We start from the raw sequence: 13,315 nt of genomic DNA on the forward strand, positions 1-13,315 counted from the left end.
GGTTTGAGCTACCAAACCCCCACCTCCATGTTAAACTCAAAAGTCAGGCGGTATATCCGCTCTTTGGTTCTCCCCTCCCAGAGCATCAAACTTGAACTCCTTGATCCCACCGGACCCACAACATTAGCTTTGAATAAACTGTGGAAGCATACCAGCACCCCACACCCATTCCAGGGTGACTTTCCCCTCTAGAAGGTCCTCCCTGAATCTTCCCGGGTGGACGCCACAACAATACATCACTGGTCCAAACACAGGCCTCTGTACTGTTCAAGATGCGTTCACCCTGGTAATCTTTATTGACTGGCCTGACTTACCCGAACCCCTGCGAGGCAGACCCTCCCACTGGCTCCAGTATGCCGTCTATGCTGCTCCCTCAAGAATAGATGCCCAGACCTACCCGCGATCCCTCCCGATGACTCAATATTAGCTGAAATTTTGAACACCACAGCCCTCAAAAGAAAAGTCTCCAGATTGTATGGCCTCCTCCAGAGTAGGGCAGCCCCCCATTCGTCAAACTCAGGGACACTTGGTGTGGGGACCTAGGGATTGAAATAACAGATCAACATTATGACCACATGTGCGCCCGCACCCACGAAATTTCATTTAACTCGAGATTTAAATTGATTCAATTTAAGGTACTCCCATAGATTCCACTACACCCCGATTGGACTACATCACGTCGAGTGAACACCCACCTCACATTCAGTGGCTTCAGGCTGTCACCTGGGCCTCTGGCAATGAGGGCACTGGGTTGGTCTACATTTATTTTATTTATAGAGCGCACCAGGCCCGAGGGCATCCAGGCGCATCACTTAGTTAAAACATGATAAAGGCAAACAGAACATTACAATTACAATTTAAGTTACAGTTATATACATAAGGTAGTTACAGAATGAACATAGAAGCCATAACCTATATACATGAGGTGAGGCAGGTGGCTAATCCATGGGTGGAGGTTGGGAAGTAGAAGGGGGTGGTCTTGGGCGGACATCCAAGCTTTGGCCATGTTTTTGAATCTATGGAAGGAGGGTTCCGCTCTCACCAAGTTAGGGAGCGAATTCCAAAGTTTAGCCGCCATTACTGGGAAGCTAGCTCTGCCTGATCTTTGAAGGTTAAAGCGTGGTATGGAGAGGCAGTTGGTCTGAGCAGTTCTACGGGGTCTGTTAGAGTTGTGGAGGGCGAATCTATTGGCTAGGTTGCTAGGTTCGAAAGGCATTTGTGAGTGAGGGCAAGTGTTTTCAGTGAAATTCGTTGTGGGACTGAGAGCCAACGTATATTACGTCTGGTGTCTGAGATGTGTTGGTTCCTGGGGATGTGGAGTGCTGCTCTGATGGCATTGGTTTGGATAATTTTTAACTTATTTAGGTTACAACGGTTGGTCCCCAAATAGAGGGCATTACAATAATCAATTTTTGACAGCACAAGGGTCCTGGCAAGTGTGACACAGCGACTAGCTATGATAAGCTTACAGGTGTATGCAGTTGCGGAGGAGACTGCATTAGTTTGTCTAACCAAAGATCGAGTAGAGTCGATGTAGATCCCAAGTGTTTTTGTGTCCTCCGAGGCCTTAATTATATTACCATTGATGGTGAAGGATTTGAATGCAGGGTCAAGTTTGGTTAGTTTTTGGGGAGAGCCGAGAATAAGGAGCTCTGTCTTTTCGTCATTCAGACAAAGTCCATGGTGCGCCATCCAAGCTTGGGTGACTTGGTAGATGGCATTCACAGAGAGAGTCGGATGAGTAGTCTCCTGAGATCAGGATGAGTATCTGGGTGTCGTCAGCATAATTGGTGTATGTGACACCCAGATAATACAAAATATCAAATAGAGGTTTTGTAAACACGTTGTACAACGTGGGCGAGACACAGGATCCTTGTGGAACCCCACAGGTGACAGGTGAGGGTGAAGCTGCTGCTAAGGGGGAAAAGACACGCATCGATTTACTGTCCAGGAATGAGCTGATCCAGGCAGTGGCTTTATCAGAAAAGTGTGCAGCTAGTTTAAGGTGTCGACACAGTATTTGGTGATTGACCAGATCAAAAGCCGCAGAGAGGTCGAGAAGGAGTAGTAAAGCAAGTTTACGCTTGCTCTTAGATTTTCGATCTGAGTTTTGAGATCGATAAGGGGAGTTTCGGTGCCATGTCGCGGTCGAAACCCAAATTGCCTTAGTCCCAGGAGGTTATTGGATTCGAGGTAGCCTTGAATCTGTAAGTAGGCAGCTCAGTCAAGGATTTTTAGTAAAAACGGCACCGTAGTGATGGGCCTGTAGTTAGGTATAGTAGCGTCCAATGTTGGTATTTTTAGGATCGGGATAACCCAGACATCCTTCAAGTTGTCCGGTACGATCCCGGAGCTGAAGGAGGAGTTAATAAATGTGGCAATGAAGGGAGCTAGCTTGTGGGCTGCTTCCTTGATGATGGGTGCAGGGCAGAGGTCCCCTTGGCAGTTGGAAGTTTTAAGGCTATTGATAATGTTTTCCACTTCAGTAATTGATAGAGGTGAGAAGCTGAACGGAATCAATGAATCAGGGATTGAGTGGTTTACAATCGGAAGAGTGTTAGGTTGCAAGTTGGATTGTAGACTGGTTTATTTATCATTAATTTTGACTTGGAGGGAGGCAATCGTGCCAAGGAGTGCATTTTGGATATTAGTGCAGCAAGTGCTATCTTTGATGCAGGTGTCAGGTGCAGTGACAGGGGTTTCAAGTTATTTTAAGATTCTGAAAAGTTCTTTAGTATTGGATTTGGCTTGCTCAATGCGTTTGTTCTAAGTGGCTCTTTTTGCCTGGAGTACAGCTTACTTATAGTTTAACGCTGCTAGAACGATGCTAGATTAGCTTCCATAGGATTACTTTTCCAGTGTGATGCAGAGATTTGTTTTTCTTTGCGTAGAGTTCTAAGCTGGGGCGTGAACCAAGAGTTAAGGTGAACTCGAGGTTTCGGTTTTCTCAGATTAGATGGGGCAATGAAGTCAAGGGCTTTTAGCATAGTGTGGTGTGGTTGATTGTGTCAGCAAAGACAGTTGGGTCGGTGCATGAGAGTGCCTGTTCATTAAGGACTGGAAAGATGAGAGGGAGACGTTTGTCGCAAGTTATGTCGCGCTTATTTCTCGTGGGAATAGCAGGTGCGACGTCTGGAGTGGAACTAATGGTTTTGGCGAGGATGTTAAAGGTCATTAAGTGGTGGTCGGTCCAAGCACAAGGTACAGCCGGTAGTGTCTAGACCCAGAAACGTTTGGGCTCCATTCCGCTTCTATAGGTCCTCCTTATCCAGTGACAGCGATAATGACACCAGCGGCAGGAGATCCCTGGTCCCCAACTCTGATTAACCTATGTGCTGTGCTGTACTATTACCGTGCTACGCAGGTTCTTAGTTCCTGTGCAGTCCCGTGCAGTCTTCCCAGCAGGCTGTGCGTATGGATTGTGTACTTAGCGATTGCTCATAGGCTGCTTGGGTTTCTCGGTCGCAATGTCAAGCTTAATAAATAAAGTTGGTAAAAGCATTTCTCTTTTTTAGCTCCTCGCCCATATACCCCAAGGAGGTCAGGTGGCATGAGGCGCGCAAGGCGGCCTCTGAAGGGCTGAAACAAGCTCTTTCTCAAGCACCAGTCTTGAGAGCTCCTGATTATAGCCAACCCTTCATTGTACAGACCGATGCTTCTAATACAGGGATAGGTGCAGTCCTGAGCAAACTGGATCAGAAAAGCAGGGAACGCCCTATTTGCTTCATCAGCAGAAAGCTCAAGGACTGAGAGACACAGCGGGCAACTATAGAACGCGAGTGCTTTGCCATTGTGTGGGCCACTGAAGAAGTTTAGGCCATACTTGTATGGTTCTACTTTCATTATTCAGACTGACCACCAACCCTTCAGTTGGTTAATGCACATGAAGGAGGGAAATCCTAAATTGTTGAAATGGTCAATCGGCCTCCAGGGGTTTGATTTCACTTTAGAACATAGGTCAGGGAGTAATCACCAAAATGCTGATGGTCTCTCCATAAACTATGATGGACTGTAATAAGATTCATCCAAGAGTGGATTAAATAGTCCGTCCCTTAGTCTGGGGGGTAAGGAGGTGGGGGGTGGTTTCGAGTGCTAATTTCCTTTAACCTCCGAGACCCCCTGCTCTTTTGCTGGACTTAGGACTTTTTAATTTTAACTCCGAGTGAGTGGGACCTTTTTCTCCCTCATGTGCTTTTCCCTGATTATGATTTTATGTTTTCACTGTTTTTGTAGTCTGACAAACTCTACAGGCATCTTCTTTTTCTATAGTGACACACAGCACCTTCAGTGCAGTGTCACTGAGAAGTCCTTTGGATTTCTCTTAAGGTTTAAATACCTTTTCTTGGGTGAACTACTGTTCAAGAATAGTAAATTCAAATTGATCTTACTTACCTTTATACTTTTTAGGTCCAGCACACACCAACTTATGTGGAGTGCTGGGGGGTTACCCAGTAGCCCCTTATCCTACTTTCTCAAGTAACATTTTTTGTTACCCGCACTATTTTAAATGGCTGGTGGCAGTGGTTTACATTTTACTAAAAATGGGCATTTTTACCGCAGGCTGAACCCTCAGCTGCAGTAACAGCCCCCATGGGTGACCATTTTGTCAGAATGGCCCCTTCTTTTTCACCATTTTCTGTTTGCAAGATCTTTTTTGGCTATTACTCTGGGCTTTGAGACAGATTTGAGCCCTTTGTGTGTTTTGCCTTTGGCGGGCTTCAGCTCTGAAGCCCACCCCTGGCCCCAGTGTGTCTGGAAGGGCAGGAAGTGAGGGTGGATCCCGAAACTTCCCTGTCCTGTGTACAACCAGAGATATTCTTTCTCCATCAGTGCTTTTTGCGAGGCGCTGAAACCACAAAGAGCTGCTGAATTGAAGAAAACACATAGCTGCCGTAGCCTACCCCACCCTGCCATTTCTCCCCCCTCCTCACCCTCCCCACCCACCCCACCAGTACTGCAGCAGGAGCACTCCAGACATCCTCCCTCTTGTCCCCAAGACTGAGGCTCAGGAACCAGGGTCTGCTTGGCTGTAGCAAGACGCAACCCAGCTGGACCACTCTTCAAACCAGAGCTATTCTTTGGGCTTGGGGTACTTACCTTCTTGCCTTAAGTCATGCTTTTTCACTTGAGAATTACACTTGCTTAACTTTTCAAGTTGACTTCAACTCCCCTTGCACAGGCCTAACAGCTTGTGTTCCTTCAGTGATGTTCTTGAACTAACTAACTTTGTGAAAGACTGTATCCAAGAAGTGCATCAGAACTATAGACTTTGTCCAATTGACTTTGGCTGTCCTGGCTCCCTAAAGGCACCTTTCTGAATCCATTGACTTTGGCACTGCTTGTCCCTTAAAGGTTGTAATTTGTTGAACACTTTTACTGCTAGGAAAGGCTTACCTAGATTTCATTGGAGGATTCAAACGGTCTTTACTTTAAAGAAAGTATGTTCTAACTTTTCTATTTTCATTAACCCTTCCTTCCTGAAACAGAGTCTAAACAGTATATTGGTGTTTAAAATAAATGCAATCCTATACTTGAGGGTGTAGGAGAATTGTATTCGCTTAACCAAAGTGTATTCACCAACTTTATTGACTTTGAAAAGTGATTCTAAAGTGTGCTTGACGGTTACAATAATTGCCTTTTTAAAGAGTGCTTAACTGAAACTGATGTGTAAATAAATATATATTATAACTGAAACCTTGAGTGTGTTACTTGTATTGACCACAGCTCACATTTACCCCTATTGAGATAGGCCTGGCTGCTCAATCACACCATCAACTTGTGTATTACAGACCTATACCAAAAGGTGGGTTACCTAATACCTAGCAGAGAAGTCTTATCTAACAGTCCCTCTCGGGCTATGGGCTCTTCTAGCCCTGGCAGATTGTTGACTTGCCCCTCACAGGCTACGGGCATGTCTCTCCCCAGCTGTTGCTCGGTTTGCCCTTCTTAGGCTACGGGGTCCTCTGGCCCCAGTAGTACTTCCGTTCGGCCAGGCTTAGCTTCCCAGTGTGGGTATTGGGGGTCCCAGTGTCGCCTTTGTTGCCCGGTGTTGCATAGCGGGCTCACATCTCTAATCCCAAAGAGGATGGCTACCCCTTGGATATAAGGGATGAACTCCCTGGATTCGTCATACAATATAAACACCCAAACACATAATATGCACAATCAGATTTCCTAGAGGCACTCCAAAAGTGTGCCGAAACGTGCAAATGACCACAAAACACATAAGCATAAGTCAAACATGCAGGCCTACAGGCATAAACAGCCTAATATACAAAAACATAAAAATACAGACTATGCTTGGCCCCATGCAGAGAAACACACACTGTAAAGGTTCCACCACCTTGAACTTGTAGATATTTTTTTAATTCACACTATGTTCTGTTCCCCAAGCAGGTGAACTTGTACTTGTGAGCCCTTGTCCATGGTGTTAACGTACCAGAGGCACAGTGTCCCACCACTCCAGAGGCACAATGTCCTAGTCTAATTCCAAGCAGCACTGAGTGGACGTTGGAACACTTGCTGCATAGGTGATGTCCTACCTCCTACCCTATTGTGGGATAAACGTACACACTCCGCAACCCTGCCACTCCAGTTCTTCCTACCTCCATTTTCTTGAGGCAAAGTCTTCCGCCTTTCTTCCGTCTTGTGATGAGACGGATGTATCTACTTAATGAACAGCCATCAATGGGGGGACAGAAACAAAAAGGTTTTCGGTTGAAGTACTCAAAGGGTAGGGGCAGCGGCTTGTTTAATTTGCTATGTGTGTGCGCCCTGATGGGATCTGGGGTGAGTTTCAAACCATTGTCTTCCCTCACCCATTTCATGCCCCAAACTGTTATGAAGGATAAGGTGAAGGAACAGGAGTGAGTTTTCAAGAGGTAACTGGACAGCAGTCATTCATGAATTGTACATTGGATTTTGCTGGCAGAATGATTTCAGAGGGCGTTCATCCAGGAACAAACAACTTGATGGCCCTTTAAAAAAAAGAAGAAAACTCAACTATATGAACTTTGCTATACCTGCTTCCTGTCCTAAAGCTGAGCAGGACTCTCCGACGTTGCCTTGTAGCTCGGATGATGAAGACCCATTATGTCTGACTCCCCAACCGTCTGTATGGGCTACCAGAGAGCAAGCAACACAATGGACACAGTTTCATATCGCTCTGTTAAGTGGCAGGGAGATCCTATAAATTAATTCCTCAACCTGTGGCTCTTAATATGTTTTGGACTAGAACTCACATGATCTTCCACAGCCTTACATATCAGGGGTGTATCGGCCACTTTTACGCCATATAATGGGCATATACGCCTAAGATTAATACTAGTGAGCAAAAATAGGAATGAAACACCTCGAACCTTGAGGCCACGCTTTCATGCACAAAGCTCCATAGATCTGTTTATACTGTGCGACAAATCAAGGGTATTCATCCCTTCTCCCCAAGGGGGAGCCATCCCCTTTGAGGCTAGGGAGGTGAGGCTGCGCCACAAGACCCTGCCTAAGGGACAAGGACTCTCGTTCCCTAGAGAACTCCCTAGACCAAACACCATCTCGGCATGCATGGGACTGCCTGCAATAAAGAATATGTCCTTATTACACTTGGCTGCAGGCAATGCTGGAGCAAATGTATCCTGAAAAGGAAAAGCAGACGTCTCCTTAAGGAGAGATGTGTACTTAACTGAGACAAGTGGATTACAGAGGAAGGGAGAATATGGTAGGCAGGGGAAGGCCCCTGGAGTGATTGCGCCTTTGAGTGGCAGTGCAAAGGCAAGCTGCGTAGCCCACGACTTTCGAAGAGGCAGAAGGCTGGCAAGAGAAGCTATGGAGCCACTGTTACTAGAGCTGGGACAGGAGTCACGTACCAGGTGGTGGTGTGACCACGAACATCTAGTGGTGGGCACGCAACACAGTGAACGACACAGACCATTGCAACCAGGAGCATTAACAGCTCCCGGCCGCCAGCATCCATAGACAAAGCCATCTACAACGAAACCAAGAACGGAAACGTCGGCGAGTTGGCTACACGAGCGACTGCTGTGAAGAACAAGAAAAACAGGAGGCCGTCGGCGCAACATTATCTGGGGAGAGAAACTCATTCTAGTCATATGGACCAAATACAAACAATAAAACAAGATATGCAAGACCCATTCAAAACGTAACAAATAACCTTGCCTGGCAAAATAAGACACTGGAAACAAATACCCAGGCAAGAAGGGGAAAGGTCTCACGAACTCAGAGTGGGAGAGTGCAGAAAACATGGCATACAGACTAGTAAAAAGGGTTGAGTTACAAGTGTCAAATGAGCGAGATAAAATAAGAGGCAATCCAATAACAAGAAGCCAGGACAGAGGAAGTCTTAAGTTGGAAAGAGTTGCAACAAACCAGGGGAAGGTTAAGTTTAAAGTCTGTGAGAAATGCACAACCAAGGATTAAAGAGTATCTCAAGGAGACTTATCCTAAACAGAACCCCAAGGAGAGGACAAGAGACACACATTTTTGAAGAGCTAATGGCACTCGTGAAGGAAATAGCAAGATGATATGAAGTAAGATTGTGTTAAGTAAGGTTTATTCTTTTGACCAGAGACATTTCCATAACTAAATTACAAGAAAACAAGTCGAGGAGAACAGATATTCTCTTGGTCTAATTTTGAGTTCTTCATATTAGTGGTAGTGTTAGGTAAACCTGGACTTGAACCAAGAAAGTTTGTCTTGTGGGCTTCCTGACGACAGACTAGCACCTTTAGTTTCTTTAGATAGGCAGAGTAATCCGTTTAGTGATAGGAAAATATAGGCCTTTTCTTATAGTTTAAAATCAAAAGATTCTTTCTAATGACCACTAGGTGTCCAGCTCATTCTTCCAACCTGCCACAATCGGTAGTGCACGTACCACCACAGGAAGAAACTACTTTTATTACTGCCTGATCTGAAGAGAGGAGCATGTATCTTAATGTTTATGAATATAGAGTGCAAAGAAATAATTACTATAACATTTTCATTTTCCAGTTAAAACATTTATAATCATTTATAAAATACTTCCATTGGGAATGAGACTTACTTTTTTACTCCCAATAAGGCAATAAGGTGTAAAAAACTCACACTTCAAAATCTTATCTGGAGCACTGATCGTTGTCATGGATTACACTAGCTGAGGTTGATGGTAGTTGTAGTCCAAAACAGCTGGAGAGCCAAATGTTGCAAACCCTTGCCTTAAACAGTACCTAAACTGTGAGAACAGAACAGAAAAGGTGGTTTCGGAAAAAAGCATGGCGGGAAACATTGCTTTTCTGAAAAACATGCGCTGGGGAAAGTGAACAGCGGGGGGAACTGTGGAAAAGGAGACTCGAACACCCCCCCCCCCTTTAGACTCACAGGCTGGTAGATAGATTGAATCAGCAAACTCATGAAGTTGTTGGACATTTACAATGCCTGAAAAGAGTGGCAGGCAGCAGGCCGGATTGGTGAATGAACCGGTGGCGTGGCTTCAAGAGCTGGGAGACCACGAGCCGGAGCAGAACTCCACCTTCATTCTTTACAGGCGTTCTCCCAGGCTCCCTCTCTGGTGTAGGTTCAAGCTTGAATCCCATGCACTGTTTGCAAACCGCTCATATTTGGTTATGGTAACTGCAAACTTTACTACAATGGGCAGGCAGTAGCCATGACCATAGATTGCTACTTCTGCATCCCACTGAGTGAGCCGCAGGGTCAATGTCAGGCTGTATGATTCGCTACTGAATTTGCAGATGCCTTTCCTGTAGGGATGCCCCATGGTACAGGAAGCTGTTCACCACTAGAATTAAAGAATCAGGCTAGCTCCAAGCAGTGGAGGCTTGGTTTATGCATCTCTGATGAGGCTTTCACTGAGGACTCATCGGAGTACAACATGGGTCAAAATGGAGATTCATGGAGCAGGAAGTAGCTCCTGGGTGACAGAAATAACTCATTGTAGCCCATCAGCTTTTACATCCAGTCTCGTGAATTGAGTGAGTGAAAGATGGCAGAGCTTGGTTTTTTTTCATAAACATTGGTATGCTACCAAAAATAAATCTGCGTTAAACCCCTCGTTCTATTGCGGTGTCCTGTGCGCTGACCGTTTCTGCTGAATCCTGTCTCTTGACATGTGGCTCGGCATGTCTTCACCCTTTACATTACGTTTACGTTGCCTTCTCTTTTGGAACGTTCACATTCCTATTCCGTCAGTTCTTCCTTTTTGCTGCTCTCTCTCATTTGGTCTTTGCCGCTACACCATAACTCTGCCGCTACATCTGTTACTGTCTCTTTACTGCCACTGCATTTTTCTCTCTGCTGCCATCTCTTTGCTCATTCTCTGTCTCTGCTGCTGCAGAAAGAGGCACTAATGCATAAAATTCAGCAACTCTAACTTCCAGAAGAAGAAGGCTTTGTGGCCAGTACATAAGGCATTTAAGCTTTACGTGTCTTTGAGAGGATTACTAATACAAATTCCCAGACACAGATTTAATGTCACATAGGGATATTTGTGTGGTGCCAGTTGGCTTGGGGAGCCAGAATAGCTCCTGGTGCTATTGGTGTCAAGCTAACCAGGCTCTAAGGGACTATCCAGGAGCTAAAAAGCTCCCAGCATTGTCCACAAGGCCTTCTGGGGCCTCGGGCCTCAATACCTTCAACTCTCTCTTCCTAAAAATCTTCCTTCTCGAGCTCTTCGCTCATCCGCATCCAACTCCCTCAGGGCCAGTCGCTTCTCCAGCCCCCTAGCAGAAGTTGACACCTGATGTCTGCACTTGCCACCAGCTGGCCGCACTTTTATTTTACTGTTATCCTTTGCACTGCCCCCTCCTCCTTTCCCCCGCATTTTTCCCTCCCCCCACCCCTCTCCTGCACTTGCCCAATCTCAATGTCACCTGGCCTAGTAAGAAAATTGTCCGTCTTCCCTCTGTTGCCCCTCCCTTGCCTCATCACGCCTTGAAACACTTGTGCATAGGCGCGTTATAAATGCCATATCATATAGCAGCAATTCCGAACCCTAAACAATCTGCGCTTGCACGTTCTGAATACTCACAAGGCATAGAAGGTTCATCCTTCAAATGCCCCCTCTGCTCAAAATATTGCTTTGTAATGTATTTCCCACCCTCACTTACTCCCTCCCTCCTTTCCTCCTTCCCTCATTTCCTCCCTCCCTCCCTCCCTGCCCTGTGGGTGCTTTGAAACAGTATATTCCTATTGTATAAGCGCCTAACAAGCAAACAATAAATAAAAATCATAGAAACTAGGTCAGGAAAAATCTAGAATACTCAGACCTTGAACCAGACTGCTAGGATGGAACTTTCGGTCTAGTGTCCTCTCTAAAATTGACACACCCAGAGTGGGAACAAAGCCAAAATTTAACCGGCAAAAAAAGACAAAAACTTTGATTAGCATCCAATATCCCAAATATTGGGTACCAGCCCCTTGGTCGCCCATATTGCTCCTCTCAGCAGTGACGGCGATGCTCGGGCAATCATTCTTTGCAAGCATTCTTTCCATGCAACAGTGCATAGAATGGCTTTGGCAGCAACCATGTGAACAAGCAGTACCCGATGACAGATCAGAGACAACAGGGCCATTCTGCCAGCTCAAACACATGCATTAACTAACAGCACACACTACCTTTACCCTGGCTACAGGACCAATGAGTCACAAGTTCACCCCCTGGATGGAGGCAACAGACCAGTGTCCATGGTGCCATCTTCAGACATCCCCCTTACCTGGGTTGAATTTCCACAGATCATGGAAGTGTCGGTTCAGCCTTGCATTGTACCCTCCGAACACGTAGAGCTCTCCATTGTATGAAACTGTAAGACAGGAGAGAAGGAGGGAGGGTCATGAGAGAGCACACACAAACCAGACATAGTGCACAGAGGCCAAATATAAGCACATCTCAGTCCCTGTAGCAAGTTGTCAAATGAATTTATCACTGTAGGCACAACCAGTCTTCAGACGGGCACCACGAGCAAGCAAATACCAATCATTATCCCCCAAACAGCTTTTGGATGAAAGCCATTCAGAAACAAACTGCACAACAAGATGAATTTGCTTGGCATCAGCGGAGAGGCTGGAGAACAAAGGGCCTGGGTAGAGGAACACACGTTTGTTCAGGGGGAAATCTGTCTTCAAAGCAAAGACAAAAGGGCAATCATTTGGCCACTTGCCATTGTAGGTGCAAATTCATCAAGAGAAATTCAGGAATTTCCAGGTCTCTCCATTCTCATACTATCCTGGGTGCACAAACCTCTCACGCAAAATACAAACAAACATTGCGGGGGGAGGGGGAGGAACCCACCAGCTCAGATACACATCTTCTACAGTCCTACTTCCGTACATTGGTAGCACATAATAGCAAGCGCCCTATGTCCTGTTCTAGGCAATGCACAGTGCTTTTTAATGAGTGGAGATACCTTATAGCGGTTCTGGCTGCGGTGAGCGGCTCTGGTTCACGTTCTATTTGTACTACCTACAAAATAACACAAATCTATCACATCCATTTAATCCTAAACAGATAAACGATGGGGACCTAAGAAAAACATTCCCCAACATTACATTAATGTGCTTTGTAGCTATTCTGTGGCATTGGGGAGGACCGTAGAACTCATGGTAAATACATGTGCAACTTCTCTTCACGATAAGGTCCTGAAACAAACACTCCAGAAAATCATACAAAAAAAAAAAACATGAAAACAAGCTTTTCTCAAACATGTTTCGCTGCAGGAGCCCAATGGCAATAGTACTTCCAGTGTGTGCATAAAGGGGTTGAGGGACACAGTAATATACTACTTGGTGTTAAAAAACCATTGTCATATGGCCATCTGTGGCTCTCCCAATGTTTTGCACTATACTCCCATGGCCCACCAGGATGGTTGGGCCTCGATAGTCCAAGGTTGCCAACCAGTCCAATAGGGGTTTGCAGGCCCATTTCCATAACTGTATGTTACAGGACCAGAGTAGAAAGCTACCATTGAACATTGAGAAGTATCCTATGGCCTAGCATGTGAATTTACCAACTTGCAAAAGTGAGCCCTAAGAAACAAAGTCTGCAGAGTACACCAAAAGAGGTAGAGTCTTCAAACGCCCGGCGAAACGGTGCTCATTTGTGGATATGCAGAAGGCTCTCATCAATGCTGTAGCCACTGGACCAGTAGGAACACAAAGTCTTCAACCCCTGCTTGTGGATCTTGCCCTTGGAAGCCTTCTGAATTTTCCCAGAACCATCCTGTGGTCCGACGAGCTGCCTCATGGCTAGCTCACTGCATCAGTCGCCGTCTCAAATAAGGACTTCAGACTTCCAAGACCCTCGACTGCGAAA

The 13,315-nt window shown here is 45.8% G+C and overlaps 1 protein-coding gene across 7 annotated transcripts in view; it reads right to left on the reverse strand.

Moving 5' to 3' along the window:
• Nucleotides 1-13,315, reverse strand: part of KLHDC3 (kelch domain containing 3) — a 697,617-nt gene that overhangs the window by 283,019 nt on the left and 401,283 nt on the right. For all 7 annotated transcript variants that reach the window (XM_069608908.1, XM_069608907.1, XM_069608906.1 and 4 more), the window contains exon 8: nucleotides 11,721-11,807. In XM_069608908.1, coding sequence (XP_069465009.1) covers nucleotides 11,721-11,807 — 87 coding nt within the window. The remainder of the gene's footprint in view (nucleotides 1-11,720; nucleotides 11,808-13,315) is intronic.

The sequence above is a fragment of the Ambystoma mexicanum genome, chromosome 4q, assembly GCF_040938575.1.
Source record: "Ambystoma mexicanum isolate Mex_15411 chromosome 4q, UKY_AmexF1_1, whole genome shotgun sequence".
Taxonomy (NCBI): domain Eukaryota; kingdom Metazoa; phylum Chordata; class Amphibia; order Caudata; family Ambystomatidae; genus Ambystoma; species Ambystoma mexicanum.